At 20.7% G+C, this 19,525-nt stretch overlaps 1 protein-coding gene across 9 annotated transcripts in view; it reads right to left on the reverse strand.

The window, feature by feature from the left end:
* LOC122502457 (endophilin-A) overlaps positions 1-19,525 on the reverse strand; it is a 59,707-nt gene that overhangs the window by 23,346 nt on the left and 16,836 nt on the right. For all 9 annotated transcript variants that reach the window (XM_043612517.1, XM_043612515.1, XM_043612519.1 and 6 more), the window contains exon 2: positions 17,141-17,240. In XM_043612517.1, coding sequence (XP_043468452.1) covers positions 17,141-17,185 — 45 coding nt within the window. In that variant the 5' untranslated portion in view covers positions 17,186-17,240. The remainder of the gene's footprint in view (positions 1-17,140; positions 17,241-19,525) is intronic.

The following is a 19,525-nucleotide window of genomic DNA, read 5'->3' on the forward strand; positions in this document are numbered from 1 at the left end:
AAAAATTACATTTTTCGCCACTTTGCGACACAAAAGGGTTAAAATTAAAAATTTAAGTTAAAAAAATAACGAAATGAGGAGATAATTTTAAACAGTGCGATATTAAATTTTTTGTCACATAATTATATTGAGAGAAGCATTAAAAAATTTGATATTAATGAAAAATATCGATTACTTGAAAAATTCCATTAAGGAGTTAATTAAGAGTGACGTAATTTTTTATTCACGTAAGTATCTCTACATTTCTATTATTATTATTATTATTATTATTATTATTATATTAATCTTAGTTACATTCGGATGAAAAGTCCGTCCGTGTTGAATTGAAATTATATTATAAAGATTAATTATATTATTCCTCAAAAACAAAAGGGGCTTTTTCCCTTTTGATAAATAAGTTCCAGTTTTATATATAAAATATATCATACTTTGATATTTTTTATATATATATCTACTTTATCATGAATATACTATAATTTTATTTTTATATGAATCATCCTTGAGAGAGAGAGAGAGAAAGAGGAATTACAGAATTCCTATTGATTTTCTGCATTTACAAAAGAAGACTGAAAATATTTCAAAAGTATTTTTCAAAATATATATATTTTCTCCAATACTATTCTGTGCGCACACTAAGTTTCGATTTGCTTTCAATGATGAAATATTCAAGAATCGTTTGAATTACATTACAATTTAACAGGAAAAAAAACTACAATTTTAAGCCATATCTTTTATATTCCTAGTATATATGGATTTTTATAGAACGAAATAGATGAAGAAAAAGTTTTTTGATAAATATTTATTATTCTTTTTTTTATTTACTATTTTCTCATATATGAGAGTTGAGGAGAAATTGTATTTATTTTACCTAAAGTTTTATTTATTTATTTTTTTTTTCATAAATGTAGAAAAAAATATTCATTCATTCGGTTAAATCAGTAAATACTGATACAGTCAGAGATTAATAATGAAAAAAACTAAGAATGACCATATTTTTCATCAATTTTAGTTCATTTTCACTTCACTTTCACTTTCATTTTCATTTTCACTTTACTTTCATTTCCTTCTCACTTCATTTTCACTTCACTCTCACTTTACTTTCACTTCATTTTCTCTTCACTCTCACTTCACTTTCACTTTATTTTTGTTGAATTTAGCTTTATTAACATTCCAAATTTTCTTAAAAATTTTGAAGATAAGTTAAATTCAATAAAAATGAAGTGACAGTGAAAGTAAAAGTTAAATGAAAATGAAAGTGAAAATGAAAATGAAAATGAAAATGAAAATGAAGTGAAGTTACAGAATTTGCTTTCTTTAATGCGATTGCAAAAAATGTCTCTTTACATTTAAGTAGAAACATAATGGATTAAATTATTCCAAGGACTTTGGAACCTTAATTGAAATCTAATTTCTTATCTCCACTAATTTTTAATTTTCTCTAATAATGAAAATTGCTTATTATTACTTCACTACATAAAAGCAAGTAATTTCGAATATAACACCCTTTTTTAAAATGATTAGTATTCTTCTTAATTGTATAAAGATTTAGAGAAAAGAACTAATTACACTGATGGACAAAATTTAAAAAAAAGAGTAAACGATAGTGATTCTTATAGAATGTTTGCCGTAGATTAAAGATGGCCCGTGATAAAATTATTATTTTATATTATAAGAATATTTTTACAGTAACTTCTTCAAAATTATTTTCATCATTTCAATTAAATTATTACTTTCAAGAATTTTTAATTAAAATTCTTCTTTCAATCAATTATTTTCAATAATTTTCGAAAAAGTTCTTTGACAATTTTCAAATCCATTTGTTTACAATATTCAATTTTATGAAATTTCAATTATTGGTAAATTCTTCAATTAAATATATATTAGAAAATAAAAACTTTAAATAATTTCAAAAAAAAAAAAAAATCTGCAATTAAACTTTTTCAAAAACTGATATTCATATTTAAATCAATTTTTATCAGAAAATTCTACTAGAATTCAATTATTTAAATACAAAAATGAATAATTTATTAAATAATTGAATGTTTCTTAAAATTTAAAAATTTTTAAAAATTTAAAAGGTCTCATGAAAAATTTTAACAACAAATTTTTATAATGATTAAATTCTTTAGACAAATTTTAATAAAATTTCTAAAAGAATAATTACATTTTTCGAGAAATTCGATTAAAATTGTATTAAAAATAATTGAAATTCTGCGTTGAATTTTATTATTTATGAAAATAATTGAGTTACTAAAAAGATTTTTAGTATTTACGAAAATAATTGAATCTTTGTAAAAATTTTATTATTTATGAAAATAATTGAATTATTGCGAAGATATTTGTAAACAATTGAATTCCTGTGAAATTTTTATTATTTAATTTAATTTAATTTAATTCTTGAGAAGAAATTTATAAAAATGTTTTTAAATAATTGAATTCTTTTGGAAAATTTTATTATCATCGTAGATATTGAAAAACATTGAATTGAGGAAAATTTTTGAAATTTTGACAACTATTTTATTAAATTTTTTAAAAATAATTGAATTTTGGACAAGAATTTTATTATTTAATAAAGATGATTGGAATTTTGACGAATATTTTTAAAATAATTAAATTTCTATGAAAAATTTTATTACTTTTTAAAATAATTGAATTTTTGCAATCATTTGTAACTTCTCAAAAATTCAAATATTTTTTTTATTATTTTCAACTAAAATTCTTTTGTAAATCCATTCCTTTTAATAATTAATTAAATATATATTAAATAATTTAAATAATTTCAGAAGAATTTGAATTGTTCTTTAAAATTTCTAATTAAATTCATGCAAAATTGAAACTTTATAAAATTTCAATTCATTCAATACAAAATTATTATCTAGAATTTTAACTGAAATTCATTTTTTAATCAATCTTTGTCAGAAAATTCTACTAGAATTCAATTATTTAAAAACAAAAATTAATAATTTATTGAATGTTTCTTAAAATTCAATTCTCATAAAGAATTTTATTAACAAATTTTTAAAATAATTGAATTATTACAAAGAAATTTGTAAATAATTGAATTCCTGTGAAATTTTTATTATTTTATGAAAATAATTGAATGTTTGCGTAGAAGTTTATAACATTTTTTTTTAAATAATTGAATTCTTTTGAAAATTTTTATTAAAATAATAAATATTAAAAATCATTTAATGCAGGGAAATTATTGAAAATAATTGAAATTTTGCCCGCGAGAATTGTATTAAAATTTTTGAAAATAATTGAATACCGGAGAAGAATTTTAATATTTTCAAAGATAATTGAAATTTTGACGAGATTTTTTAAATATTTTTGAACATAATTGAATTTCTGCGAAGAATTTTATTATTTATAAAAGTAATTGAATTCTTGCGAAGAATTTTATAAAAATCTATTTAAATAATTGATTTTTTCGAAAAATATTAGGAAAATTTTGTTTTAAATAATTGAATTTCTGTGAAAATTTTTTTATTTATGAAAATAATTGAATGTTTGCGAAGAATTTTATCAAATTTTTTTAAGGTATGTAATTGAAATTTTGCCAAGAATTGTATTAAAATTTTTGAAAATAATTGAAATTTTGACAAGAATTGTATAAAAATTTTTGAAAATAATTGAATTTTGCCGAAGAATTTTAATATTTCTAAAGATAATTGAAATTTTGACTAGAATTTTGAAAAATTTTTGAACGTAATTGAATTTTTTCGAAGAATTTTATTACTTTTGAAAATAATTGAATTTCTGCCATCATTTCTAATTTCTCTAAAATTCTCCCTTTTTTGAAGCACTATATAAAAAAAAGGAACGTGATAAACAGTTGATTACGAATCCAATGTTAATTTTTCGAAATTCAAAATGGCGAATCCAATATGGCGCGGTTTGTTTTTTAAAATTCTTTGGATTCGCTCGAAAATTGTCATACGGGGCTTTTCAGGGTCGCTGATTACGAATCCAATGTTTATTTTTCGAAATTCAAAATAGCAGAAGTTTTTTTTTTTTTTTAATCATTTCTATTCGCTTGAAAATTGTCAAACGGGAATTTTCAGGGTCACTGATTACAAATCTATTGTTTGCCTTTCAATAGATCAGATTCATCATGGCGCAGGACTTTAAAAATTGATTTAGTTCACTTAAAACCATTATAAATAATAACTTTTTTTTTTAAAAAATTGAAATTTCATACAATTATTTTTTTTGTCATACAACTTTTTTATTATACAACATACAACTTCATACAACTAAACTAGAACAATAAAATTAATCCATCAATTTAAAAAATTTCTCAAATAAGAATCATTAATTTTTATATGGCTTTAACAGTTTGGAAAGCAATTATTTTTTGGAAAATTTATCACAACCCTCGCATTAAGATTAGTGTGTCGAAAAATGTATGGAGGGAAGAAAAAAAAAGTGTAGAATTTTTTCTTTTATCCTGAAAAGGGTCGGTGAAGCTTCAGCGAGGCGTGTTGAACCTAAGATAAAAACGCTTAGTTGGTCCCCGACTATATGCTATTGCTTCATAGTTATACACAATTTTAGGGGTGTCATAGTGTGGTATGGGCATATATATATATAAATGGATCAGAATATCAGTAATAGAGATTGTTGAAGCAAAACGAAGTAAATGTAGGGGGAGAGGGAGGGAGGGGAATGGCAAAGAAGAGAAAATCTCGACGACTTGGGAAAAAGGATAGGAAGAAGGGGGATGATGGTTGGTGGTGGTCGTGAGTGTCGGATCAATAGCCGCACCGCGTTGATCTAAAGTGATGTAACATTAAGAAGTTCTTGAATTTCTGCCAAAGGAACTCTAATGCTTTCTTTGTTCGAATCCTTAATCAAGAAATGGCGTCCAGAAAAATATGCATTCTTCAATATTTCGGAATTTCCAAAATACGATTTTTAAAATTCTATTGAATTTCAGGCTTCGCACTCCATTATGAGTTTTAAAAAAGTAGGAAAAAGTAGCCTCGACGACAAAAAAAAGTAGGAAATAGTAGCCTCGATGACAAAAAAAAGTAGGAAATAGTAGCCTCGGTGACAAAAATAAAAAGAATTAAAGAATTTCATTAAAAACTTTTTAAAAAATCGAATTTTCAAAGTATTTTAATTTAATAATTTATAAATAATTAAATTTTACAAGGAGTCACATTCTAATGTATTCATGTTTCTAAGTGCGAAGATTAATAATTAAAATTTTTATTAGTTAATTTAAAAAAAGATACACTTCAAATTTTTTAATAAAATTGAATTTTCGCAAAGTTTTTTTTTGAAAATTTTTAAAAATAAGATTTTTTAATTCTGTTATTTAAAGATAATTGAATTTTTATAAACAAATAATTGAAAATTTTTTATGTAATTGATTGTATTTCTTTACATTCTATTAAAAATAATTTACTTATTTTAAAGAATTTTATTTAAATTTTCCGAAAATAATTAAGGGAAGTTATTAGTCACCGTATAATTATAATTTTATTTTTAAAAATTTATTCGCAATACATTCAATTATTTTCATAAATAGTAAAACTTCGACAAAACTAAATCACTTTCAGGAATTTTTAATAAAATTCATTGTAAAAGTTCAATTATTTCTATAAATAAAAAGAATTCATTTATATTCACCACAAGAATTCAATTATTTTCAAAAATTTTTCTTCATTCAATAATTTGTATGTCTACTATAATTTTAATAAAATTTCCAAAAAGAATTCAATTACTTAAAAACAATGTTGACAAACTTTTACACGAATATTCAATTATTTTCTAAAAGAATGAAAATTTCATAGGAATTGAATTATTAAAAATAGAGTTTATTTAGATTTTAAAAAAAAAACCAATTATTTGAAACTTTTTTATAAAATCCTCGCAATAATTCAATTACTTTCATAAATAATAAAACTCATTGCAGAAATAGAATTATATTTAATACAATTTTAATCAAATTCGTCGAAAAATGCAATTATTTTTAAAAATTTGATTAAAATTTGTCGAAAGAATTCAATTAGGGTCATTTGGGGTAAATGTAAACAAGGTGTAAATGTAAACAGTAGATGTTTCAGCTAAATTTACAAATTTAAAAATAAGTACGACGTCAATATTTTTACCTCAGCTCACCTACAAGATGTTCTGAGTATTGCCAATATTTTATTTTGACAATTGGCAATGCCATAGTGTAAGTTATTTTTTAATGCAAAAAAGATTGAAAATCAAAATTTTACTGTTTCAGTATTTTGTCTCGCATTTGCATAAAAATAAATTTAAAAATCAAACAAAAATATGTAATTCTTTCTTATTAATGCCCTAACAAAAATTGACTTTGATTTTTGATTTCCGTCAATTTAGTTAATAAATAATTAAGTGTTTACATTTACCCCGAGAATTCGAAAACTCGGGGTAAATGTAAACAGAACTTGAACTACATTTTAAAAGAAAATAATTGAATAAATTTGCTTCTATTTTACAATTTCATTAATTTGGCAATGCAAATATTACACAGAAAAGGAAATTAGGTCCTCTTTAAAAATAAAAAATTTGATAAAAAAAAAAAAATGTTTTTTGAAAATTTGATCAATTTTTAAAAATATTTTTAGGTTCATCCGCCATATTGGATCCACCATTTTGAAATTTAAAAATTCGATTTTAGATTCTTATTCAGCAACCTTAAAAACTTCTTTTTACCAAGTTGAATGAAAATCTATTAAAATTTGTTCAAGTTATTCAAGTTTTTACATTACTAATTTTGTAATGGTTGATTGTTTATTTATATGTTACATTATCAGTCAACTAGTTGATTTACTATACATCTACGAAGAATTCTTTTTCAGTTTTTCCATCCCTTAAAACAATAGTATACTTGAAATAACTTGTTTCTTAAACCTCGTTTAACTACAGTGGTGTTTACATTTACCCGAATTTTAGGAAAATTTCAAAATCTGGGGGTAAATGTAAACAGTCAGTTTTAGGCGATTCAGGTGCATCAATATTTCTTTGTACCTCATAAAATTTTTCTAGGGAACACTAGCAACAAGTTCATGCAAAAGAAATCCGTCCGTTTTACATTTTAACAAAAAAAAACTAATGTTTTTGGTGAAACATAGATATTCCGTTTACATTTACCCCAATTGACCCTATTTCAATTATTTTTTAAATTTTTAATTAAAGTTATTAAAAAAAAACATTATTTGCAAAAAATTTAAAGAAACTCGTCAAAACAATTTAACTATTCATAAAAAATCTAATACAAATTTTTAAAACCATTTGTAGATTTATTTATGTTTGAAATCAAATAAATTTAAATTTGATGAGAAAATAAAACCGGGAAAAATTAGGACAAAGCCGGGAAAAACAGGGAATTTAAAGGTTATATCATTTGCAAGAAAATCTAAACACAATTTACAATCAGTCACTATATTGATAGAGTAAATGTCGGTAAAATTATTTCCTAATATCTTATTGACGGTCGTTTTTCATTAACGATTTTAGTTTTTAACGCTGTTTTTAAATGGAAATGTGAAAACTAAAAATCTAAATTTGACTATTTGTTTAGAAAAGTAGCTTTTAGTATAGCATTAGGCTCAAAAAAGTAGCCAAAATGTAGCCTCATATCAAAAAAGTAGCAAATAGTAGCTTTTAGTAGAAGAGTGCGAAGCCTGGAATTTTAAAAATCATATTTTGGAAATTCGGAAATTCTTCTTTTTTTATTTAGGTGTTTATATATATATATAGAGGGTAATTACAGTGGTAGCCTTAGATTGTGGAAAAAAAGGGAACAACAACAACAACAACCACACCACTACCCATCCACCCACCTTTTAAGATGCGTTCTGCGATTAAAAGCATCGAGCTTTTCTCTTTTTTTTTACCCTCTGTGTCTCGTGGCTCGATTGTACAGCTCCCGTGTGACCATGACCCACATTTAAGGACGGACTACACACACACACAAATATATATATATATATATATATATATTATATATATTCACAACAGGGTACGTTCCCTTATTCGTGGCTAGCTGCAAGTTGCAGCCACTGGATAAAGGTCACACCGTAGAGTAAATTTGACCTACATTGCTTCAGTGACAATGTCACACACTTGATTCAATTCGATGAGAACTTGCACCATTTCCTTGCGATAATCATCGTTTAAACGACGATCATACCCGCCTTTAAGGATATTGTATTTTGCTCGGGGAATATATTCTATAATACAGAAATTGTTCATATATACAGTTAATTTATGGGAAATTGACAACATTCCACTCTCTCGGCATATATTAATGGTCGAATATTGGATGCCGAAACCGAGGGCAAGAATATTTCTTGATTCATTTATATTGGCAGCTAATAAATGGACCACTGGTCAATGTTACACACGTTCTGTTTTTACATTATTTCTTTGCTTCAATATAAAGTTGAGGGAAAATAAAAAAATTTTTAATTTTTGTGTTCTATATTCATATATACATAAATATTATAAATTATAAATCTGTAAACTTTCTACACCGAGAAAATTTATGTATATTTGACTCTGAGCCAACTAGACTTTTTATTTGTTTTAAATAAATTTTATTTAGTTTAAAATTTAAATAAAATCTCATTTGGTTCAAATTAAAGTTTTATTTATGTCGAATAAAATTTTTAATTGAAAAATAAATAACTTAGTTGACTCTGCACACTGAAAGAAAAATTTATTTGATGCCACATTGTATCCACCGTTATGAATTTTAAAAATCTGACTTCATATTCGTAATTAACGACACCAAAAAATCCCTAGTGACGAATTTCAAGCAAATCCGAGTGATTTTTATTTCTAACAACCGCCATGTTGGATCCGCCATTTTGAATCTTTAAAAACAAACTTCGGATTTGTAATTACTAATTACTAATTAGCAACGCCGAACACATTTAAAGTACCTAGAGTATGACTTTTTTCTAAATTCTAAGTAATATATTTTTATTTGCAGTAATAATTGTTTAAAGTAATAAAAATTGTTGAATAGTTAATTATAATATATTTATTAAAAAAAAAAATATTAATATATCAATTCATCATTAGTTTGTCATAAAATTGTTATTCATTTGTAATTCGTTTTGGTATTATTGTTTATTAATTATTATTGTTTATTATTTACTTTTTACTTAATTGTTTAGTGTTTAGTAAACAGATAAATAAATATATAAGTCGATAAATAAATAAAAAATAAAGTAAATATTAATATTACAAAATAAATAAATGAAATAAATAGGTATATTTACGATTGCGATTTATTAATAAAATATTTTGTTTTCCAATTTTTTGAACCATTTTTCTAAACAAATACACATGTCAACTCTCTTTTGACAAAAATATTGTAATTTTTCAGAATATAAAAAAAGAACAAATAAAAATTTATTATAAACTTTATTTATTTATTTATTTATCAAAATTCAATCATTTTTTTCTTGAAATTTATAAATAAAATTATTTAAAACTTTAATCATTTTTATTTTATTCAATTCTAAATCAATTCTTATTAGATAGTTTTACGAGAATTCAATTATTTAAATACAAAAATAAATAATTTATTGAATAATTGAATATTTCTTAAATTTGAATTATTATAAAGAACTTTATCAACATTTTTTAAAATAATTAAATTTTTACGAAAAATTGCATTAAAATTTTTGATAATAATAAAATTCATTCAAGAAATGTAATTAAAAATAAATTGAAAATAATTATTACACTCTAAGAAACAAGTTATAACAAATTTTTTTAAATAATTAAATTTTTTCGAAGAATTTTATTCAAATTAAGAATAATTGTGTTTTTAGTGGAATTAATTTAAAATTATATTAAAAATAATTGAAATCCAGCGATGAGTTTTATTATTTATGAAAATAATTGAATTTTTGGCACCGAACAAATTATTGAGAAGAATTGAAAAAAAAAATTTTTTAAAGAAATGATTTTATTCAAAAAATTTTATGAAAATTGTGTTTTAAATAATTGAATTTCTTTGAAAATTATATATTATTTATGAAAATAATTGAATTCTTTGTAAAAATTTTTATTAAAAGATATTAAAAACAATTCAATTATTATAAAGAATTTCATTAAAATTTTTTTAAATAATTAAATTCTTTCAAAGAATTTTATTAAAATTTTTAAGAATATTTGCATTTTTCAGGAAATTTATTTAAAATTGTATTAAAAATAATTGAAATTCTGCCATGAGTTTTATTATTTCTGAAAATAATTGAATTCCTAAAAAAATTTTGTTATTCAAGAAAATAATTGAATTCCTATGAAATTTTTATTATTTTATGAAAATAATTAAATGCTTGCGTAGAATTTTATTCAATTTTTTTTAAATAATTGAATTCTTTTGAAAAATTTTATTAAAATACTAGATATGAAAAATCATTGCATTGAAGAAAAAATTGGAAAATAATTGAAATTTTGACAAGAATTGTATTAAAATTTTTGAAAATAATTGAATTTCAAACAAGAATTTTAATATTTCTAAAGATAATTGAAATTTTGATAAGAATTTTTTTAAATTTTTCAACGTAATTGAATTTCTGCGAAGAATTTTAATATTTCTAAAGATAATTGAAATTTTGATGAGAATTTTTTAAATTTTTGAACGTAATTGAATTTTTGCGAAGAATTTTATTATATAAAAAGTAATTGAATTCTTGCGAAGAATTTTATAAAAATCTATTTAAATAATTGATTTTTTTCGGAAAATATTAGGAAAATTCCTGTGAAAATTTTTTTATTTATGAAAATAATTGAATGTTTGAGAAGAATTTTATAAACATTTTCTTTATAAATTATTCAATTCTTTTGGAAAATTTTTTGTTGAAATAGTAGATATTAAAAATCATTGAATTATGAAAAATTTGTGAAAATAATTGAATCCTTTTAAAGAATTTTAATAAAAGTTTTTGAATTTTTGTCATTGACTTTATTAAAAAAATTTTAATTATAATTTTTTTATTTCAACTGTTAACAAATTTAAAGTAGTGTAAATTCTTAAACATGGAAATGTAAAAAATAAAGAAAGTATCCAAATAGTAGCAAATCGTAAAAAAGTAGTAAATAGTAGGTTTTAGTAGATGAGTGCGAAACCTGCAATTTTTATTATTAACAATTACAAAGAATTGCAATTAAATTTTATATTTAAAAAATTCATCTGTACAAACAGATGAATTTTTTAAATATAAAATCAATTAATTAAAAATTAATCAGTACCTAATTATATTCTATCAGATTTGATAAGTGAATTAAAAATACAGAACACAGAAGATAAATAATAAAATTTAATAAAAATTTGTTTAAATTAACACGATTTTCTCTAAACGATTTAATAAAAAAAAATTAATCAATAATTACTAAAATAATTATACTACTAAACTAATTTGATAATTTTTAAATTTAATTCATTTGTTTAAAATTTAAGGGTCTTTGGTAAATTGAGTTTTTATGGTTTTATGACAACTTTGAAGTAAATATTCACTGTGTAAACAAATTTATTTGATTCAAATAAACGATTATTTGTCTGTTAAAATAAATAAAATAAATAAATATTTATAAAATAAATAAAATATTTAAAAATTTTAAAAATTTAAAAATTTAAAAATTTTAAATTAATTAATTTAATTAATTTTTTTTAAAAATTTATTTAAAAATTTTTATAAATATTTATTTTACATAAATATAAATTAATATGAATTTTTTTTAAGTCAGTTAAATGGTATTTGCTTCATATACCGTGAATAATGGTTCAAATATAATTTATTTTCATTAAAAATTTAAAAATCATTAATTTCATTAAAAATGATTTGATTCATGTAAATATTTATTATTGACAATAAAGAAATAATCGGTTATTTGAATGAAATAGGTACATTTTTTTTAGTGCAGAACAAGAATGAAATTGCGGTGAACTCAAGGAATAAAAAAGCGAATCATTTATTTTTCATACTCCCCTGAATATTTTATTATTTTCTGTCCGTAAAGTGAAATTATTAAATAAATAATTTAAAAAGAAAAACAAGAAAAATTTTCTCAAAATAAAAAAGTTTTTACTTTGTTATAAAGTATTTACTAGTAGAAATATCCTCTTTTTTTCATCCGGTCCCTGAGGAGGTTCAATAATACACGAAATAGAAGTTGAAGTGTGATTGGACTGAAAAAGGTTCTCTATAAAAAGAAAAGAGGTCCTTCTCAATTGCACTTCAGGTTGAGGGAAACTACAATAACAATATAATTCCAATCGGCAATGTTTTATAAATGGGAAAAATAGAGAGAGCGAAAAACATAAATTTTCCAATTCATCATTCGTTATTTTTTTCAAAAAATAAATTATTCCTTTTTTTCAATCATAAATATCACCCCCAACCCCTTTAGAATATTTATGAAAATTTGCACATTTGAAATTAAATTTATTTCCGAACATTATGTATGAAACAATTTAATTAAAATTAGCAGAAATTATTATTATCATTTTAATATCGAATTATTAAATTAACTTGAATCGAATATTTAACAAATTTAATTAATTTTAATTGGATTATAATTTATGTTCTCTTTTCTCCATTTAAATATATGGAAAAATAATAAATTTACGAAAAGATTATTATTTAAAAATTTATCACTTTTTAAAATAACAATAATTGTTTGACTCTCTTTTTTCTCTCTTCGTGACGAGATTTAAAACGACAAATTTAAAATAGAATAAAGATATAAATTAATAATATTTGCCAAAGTTGTAAAAGATGAGAGATGTTATTTTTAAAACGTCTTTTATAAAAAAGAACAAGAGCTAATTAAATTCTGCAGAATCTCTCTATATCTATATATATATATATCTATATAAAAGCTAAAGTGGAACTAAATTTCCGACCTTCAGAATCGTTTGCTTCTATTTAAATCCAAATAATTTTGTATAATAAAAAAAAAATTCTTTATATCATCCTTGTTTGAATAGGAATTCTTTTTCTATCCTAGAAATTAGGTTAAAAATTTTTCTTTTTTTATACGTTTTATTAAGTCATGAACTGTGTAATTCATTTATTAAAAAAATGGGGTTTGTAATTAAAGGGAAATAAAAAAAATTACTTATAATATATTCTGGGATTCTTATCGATCATTCGCTAATATTTCTCACCACGTTATTTTGAAATGTCGACGAGTTACGCCCACGGGAAAAAAAATAGAAATATAATCAGTTTTACAACATTTATTACAAGGGAAAATAAAAATTTCAAGCACTACACTCGATTAAGGAAAAAAAATAGAGAGTAAATTCAAGGATTTAAATAAAGAACGTAAAATAAATATAAAAATAAATATAAACAAATATAAATATATATATATAAATAAAAAAACATAATAAAATAATAATAGATAGCGTTTATTCAATTTACACACTATATTTTCTAATTTTATATACCTAATAAAAAATAATTTTTATAAATATTTTGTGGTCCGAAAATAAAATCAGTCATAAAATATTTTTCCCCTTTTTTGAATTTTTATTTTTCTTAAAAATTGACAGAATTTAAAAATCTATCCGTATAATTTTGTAGAGCATATATTTTTTGTATTCACAACAAAATTGACGAATGAAAAAATTGATTTTTACTATTTTTAGAGCATTTTTTCAAAACAAATATTATTTTTAGGTTGGAAATTCTAAAAAATATCATTTTTATTTAATTTTTTAAATATATTGTTTGACAAATCCAAAATATGCAGGTATTTTTTCATGAATTATAATAAAACAATATAAGAAATTAGAAAATTAAAAAAAAATTATTTTGATATTCAATTATTATCTAGAATTTCAACTGAAATTAATTTTAAAATCAATTTTTATTAGAAAATTCTACGAGAATTTAATTATTTAAATAAAGAATAAATAATTTATTAAATAATTTAATGTTTCGTAAAATCTAATTCTCATAAAGAATTTTATCAACAATTTTTTAAATAATTAAATTCTTTGGACGAATTTTTATTTTAATAAAATTTTAAAAAAAATTTTAAAGAATAATTACATTTTTCAACGAATTGGATTAAAATTGTATTAAAAATAATTGAACTCCTGTGAAATTCTTCAGAAAAATTTTGTTAAAATAATAAATATTGAAAATCATTTAATGGAGGAAAATTTTTTAAAGTAATGCCAAAAACTGTATTAAAGTTTTGGAAATAATTAAAATTCGAAGAAGTATTTTAACATTTCTAAAGATAATTAAAATTGACGAGATATTTTAATTATTCGTAAATTCTTCAATTAAATATATATTAGAAAATAAAAAAATTTAAATAATTTCAAAAAAAAATCAGCAATTTATAACTTTTACAAAAAAATTAATTTCAAAATTCAATTATTTCTTAAAATTTACGCCATATTTGCTTTTAATATTCAATTATTATCTAAAATTTAAACTGTAATTAATTTTGAAAGCAATTTTTATTAAAAAATTCTCGTAGAATTTAATTATTCAAATACAAAAAAAAAATTTATTGAATAATAATTGAATGTTTCTTAAAATTCAATTCTCATTAAGAATTTTATCAATAAATTTTTAAATAATTAAATTTTTTGGCTGAATTTTAATAAAATTTGTAAGTATAATTACATTTTTCGAGAAATTCGATTAAAATTGGATTAAAAATAATTGAAATTCTACGATGAGTTTTATTATTTATAAAAATAATTGAGTTCCTAAAAAAATTTTAATGTTTACGAAAATAATTGAATCCCTGTAAATATCTGTTATGAATTTTATTATTTTAAAAAATAATTGAATTCCTAAAAAATTTTTATTATTTTACAGAATATAATTAAATGTTTGCGTAGAATTTTATAAACATTTTTTTTAAATAATTGAATTCCTGTAAAATTTTTATTATTTATGAAAATAATCAAATGTTTGCGTACAAGTTTATTAAAAAATTTTTTAATAATTGAATTCCTGTAAAATTTTTATTATTTATGAAAATAATTAAATGTTTGCGTACAAGTTTATCAAAATTTTTTTTAAACAATTGAATTCTTTTGGATAATTTTATTAAAATACTAGATATTGAAAATCATTAAACTAAGGAAAATTTTTGAAAATAATTGAATTTCGGAGAAAAATTTTATTATTTATAAAGATAATTGAAATTTTAACGAGAATTTAAAAAAATTTTCGAAAATGTTTTTAAAATTGAATTTCTGCGAAGAGTTTTATATTTTATTATAATTTTGAAGATAATTGAATTTCTCTAATCATTTGTAACTTCTCAAAAATTCAATTTTTAAAAATGTTTTTAACTAAAATTCTTCTATAAATCCATTATTTTTGATAATTAATTAAATATATATTTGACAAATTTAACTATAATTTCAGAAGATTTTGAATTATATTATTAAAATTTTTCAAAAATCTAAGTTCAATATAATTTCTAATTAAATTCATTCAATATTGAAATTTTAGAAAATTTCAAATTGAAAACGTTTGAAGTTTATTTATTTATGAAAATTGTAAACGAAACTCTTTTAAAATTGAATGAATTTTGAAACGTTTAAGTTATTATTATTGTTATTATTTTTTGCGAAGAAAAATTTTTAAATTTTATTATCTTTAAAAAATCGAATTAATTTCGAAATATTCAAGTTATTATTCTTGTTATTATTTTTCGTAAAAAAAAATTTTTTAATTCTAGGTATTATTTTTAAAATTGTTAATTTTATTTTAAAAAAGGAAGTAAGAAGTTATCCGCACGCGAATTTTTGCTAGTAATTTTTTAAGATAATGAAGACAAAATACAAAAAAAAAATATATTAAAATTATGATTTGAAATTAGTTAGAAAAAAAGAGCAAATAATATTTATTTTTCTCTTATTTTCAAATTTACGAAAGATAAAGACGACAATTACTCATGTAATAAGCAATTATCTTGAATGCAAATATTTACCTCGATAAAATGATTTTCAAGATGAGATTGTAATATACAAGTGAAACGTGGGAGAAAGGGTTGTACGATTCCCGTGAACACTTTCATTCATCAAAGTAATCGAGATACATAAAGGTCAAAGAGGTTTATGGACTCTTCTCGCTGATACTCGACAATAGAAACTCGTATATATCGATAAACGTGTAGGCGCAGAATATACCATTTGGCCCCTAAACGAATTCTTTACCGTCTTCTTTTTTCTGCTTTTTTTTTTGTTGCCTTAAATAGCCCACTAATAAAATATTCTTTTTCATTATTTTATCATTCACCTGAATATAAATTTGAATGAGGGAAAAATCAATTTGATTACGTCAGTAATAACGAAAAAATATTCACGTCATTACAAAAAAAAGTCTTTCTTTCTTTTTTTTAGAAATAAGTGACGATATTTTTTTTTATTAAATATTTCTACTATTTTTAAGAGTTAAATCTAAAACAGAACAAAAAAATTTATTTCGATTCAAAAAATACATAAAGTTTCAATAATTTAAAAATATTCTGTCTTTTTTCAATCGACTGATTAAAAATCTGAAATTAGAAAAAAATAAAAGTTTACCGAAGTAAAAATTAAGTTACAAAAAAAAATTATAAATTAATTCAGTAGAAAATTTCATTTATATTAATTTTAAAATTAGTCGACTTTAATATAGAAAACTTGAACGGATTTCTGCCTTTACAAAATTGATTTAAAAAAAAAGATAAAGAAAAACCGGAGACGTAGAGAAAAAAGATAAGAGGGGAAAAGTCCTTAAAATGGGAAATAAAAGAGACGAAAGAAGATAATAAAATACTTCATTACTAGGGATAAAAGTTCCCTTTAAATACAATATATACAAAAAAAGGAGAATAAAACACAATTAATGGCTCCATTAAAAAAAAAAAAATAATAATTCCCACGTCTCTGAGTTTAATTTTTCACTAACTTTAGGGAACCATTTATATCAAAAAGTTTGTCCTATTACTTTGTAAAATAAGAGGCTGAATTATTAGCCAAGTTTGTTACAGAAATGCAAAACATTTAATAGTCTTTCATTTATATATATAAAACACACGACACATTTAGTATATTATGGGTGTGTTAGATAGGAAATGAGTGGGTGTAACTATCTTTTTTAAACACACATACCTGATTTGCTTTGTTGATCTGTTTTTTAAGTCCTGCGAACGCCATGATGTCGTTTGCTTTTTATTTCTCTTCTATACGTTAATTCCCAGTTAGATTAAATCTAAAAACAAGAAAAAATTGGTCAATTTCATTTTTATTTTCATTAATTTATTGAATATTGTGCGAATTTCGAAAAGGGATCAAAATTACGGACCAATTATTATTACTGACAAAAATATAACCAGACCGAGTGAAATAAGAGAACATTTTACTTAAAACTAGAAATTAAATTTTTTTAAACTATAAAACATGAAGAAATAAATAATAACTCCGAGTCTTCGACTACGAGTTATTGATTTCTTCATGTTTTATAATAATTAAAAATCACCGAGTGAGAAAATCATTATTTTATATTATAAGATAAGAATATTGTTACTGGAACTTCTTCAAAATTATTTTCATCATTTCAATTAAATTATTATTTTCAAAAATTTTTAACTAAAATTCTTCTTACATCAAATTAATTTTAATAATTTTCGAAAAAGTTCTTTGACAATTTTCAACACCATTTGTTTACAATATTCAATTTTACGAAATTTCAATTATTCGTAAATTCTTCAATTAAACATATAATAGAAAATAAAAACTCGAAAAAATAATTTCAAGTAAAATTGAAATAAACTGTTTTAAAAAAATTAATTCTTCTACACACAATTGTTAGTTAAAAGTATGAAAAATTAAAATTTTCAAAGATTTTAATATGAAACCTTGTTAAAATTCAATTATTTCTAAAAATTCACGCTATGCTTTTAATAGTCAATTATAATCTGAAATTTTAAATAAAATTCATTTTTAAATCAATTTTTATTAGAAAATTCTACGAGAATTCAATTATTTAAATACAAAAATAAAAATTTAATGAATAATTAAATTCAAATAAAGAATTTCATCTACATATTTTTAAATAATTGAATTCATATGACGATTTTTAATAAATTTTTTAAGAACAATTACATTTTCCGAGAGATTTGATTAAAATTGTATTAAAAATAATTGAAATTCTGCGATAAGTTTTGTTATTTATGAAAATAATTGAGTTCCTAAAAAGAATTTTAGTATTTACGAAAATAATATTGAAACTATGTAAAAATTTTATTATTTATAAAAAAAGTTGAATTATTGCGAAGAAATTTGTAAATAATTGTGAAATTTGTAAATATAACCTGTGAAATTTTTATTATATTATGAAAATAATTGAATTCTTGAGAAGAATTTTATCAATATTTTTTTTAAATAATTAAATTCTTTTGGAAAATTATGTTATGATCGTAGATATCGAAAATCATTGAATTGAGGAAAATTTTTGAAATTTTGCCAACAATTTTTTTACATTTTTTGAAAAATAATTGAATTTGGGGGAAAAATTTTATTATTTAAGAAAAATAATTGGAATTTTGACGAAAATTTTTAAAATAATTAAATTTCTCTGAAAAATTGTATTACTTTTTAAAATAATTGAATTTTTGCAATCATTTGTAACTTCTCCAAAATTCAATTTTTTTAGTATCTTCAACTAGAATTCTTTTATAAATTCATTCCTTGTAATAATTATTTAAATATATATTAAAAAATTTAAGTAATTTCAGAAAAATTAGAAATATTATAATTTGTCAAAAATTTAAATTCTTTAAAATTTTTAATTAAATTCATGCAAAATTAAAACTTTAAATAAAATTTCAATTCATTTAATACAGAATTATTATCTAGTATTTGAATTGAAATTCATTTTTAAATCAATTTTTATTGAAAAATTCTACTAGAATTCAATTATTTAAATATAAAAATAAATAATTTATTTAATATTTGAATGTTTCTAAAAATTCAATTCTCACAAAGAATTTTATTAACTTTTTAAATAATTAAATTCTGTGGACGAATTTTAATAAAATTTTTAAGAATAATTACATTTTTCGAGAAATTTGATTAAAATTGTTTTAAAAAATAATTAAAATTTTACGATGAGTTTTATTATTTATGAAAATAATTGAATTCCTAAAAAGAATTGTAGTATTTACGAAAATAATTAAATCTCTGTTAAAATTTTATTATTTTTGAAAATAATTGAATTATTGCGAAGAAATTTATAAAAATTTGTAAATAATAATTGAATTCCTGTAAAAGTTTCATTATTTTATGAAAATAATTAAATTTTTGCGTAGAATTTTCTCAAATTTTTTGAAAATAATTGAATTCTTTTGGAAAATTTTATTAAATTAATAAATATTGAAAATCATTTAATGGAGGAAAATTTTTGAAAATAATTGAAATTTTATCAAGAATTGTATTAAAATTTTTGAAAATAATTGAATTCCAAGGAAGATTTTTAGTATTTCTAAAGATAATTGA

The sequence above is a fragment of the Leptopilina heterotoma genome, unplaced genomic scaffold, assembly GCF_015476425.1.
Source record: "Leptopilina heterotoma isolate Lh14 unplaced genomic scaffold, ASM1547642v1 Lhet_23, whole genome shotgun sequence".
Lineage (NCBI taxonomy): Eukaryota > Metazoa > Arthropoda > Insecta > Hymenoptera > Figitidae > Leptopilina > Leptopilina heterotoma.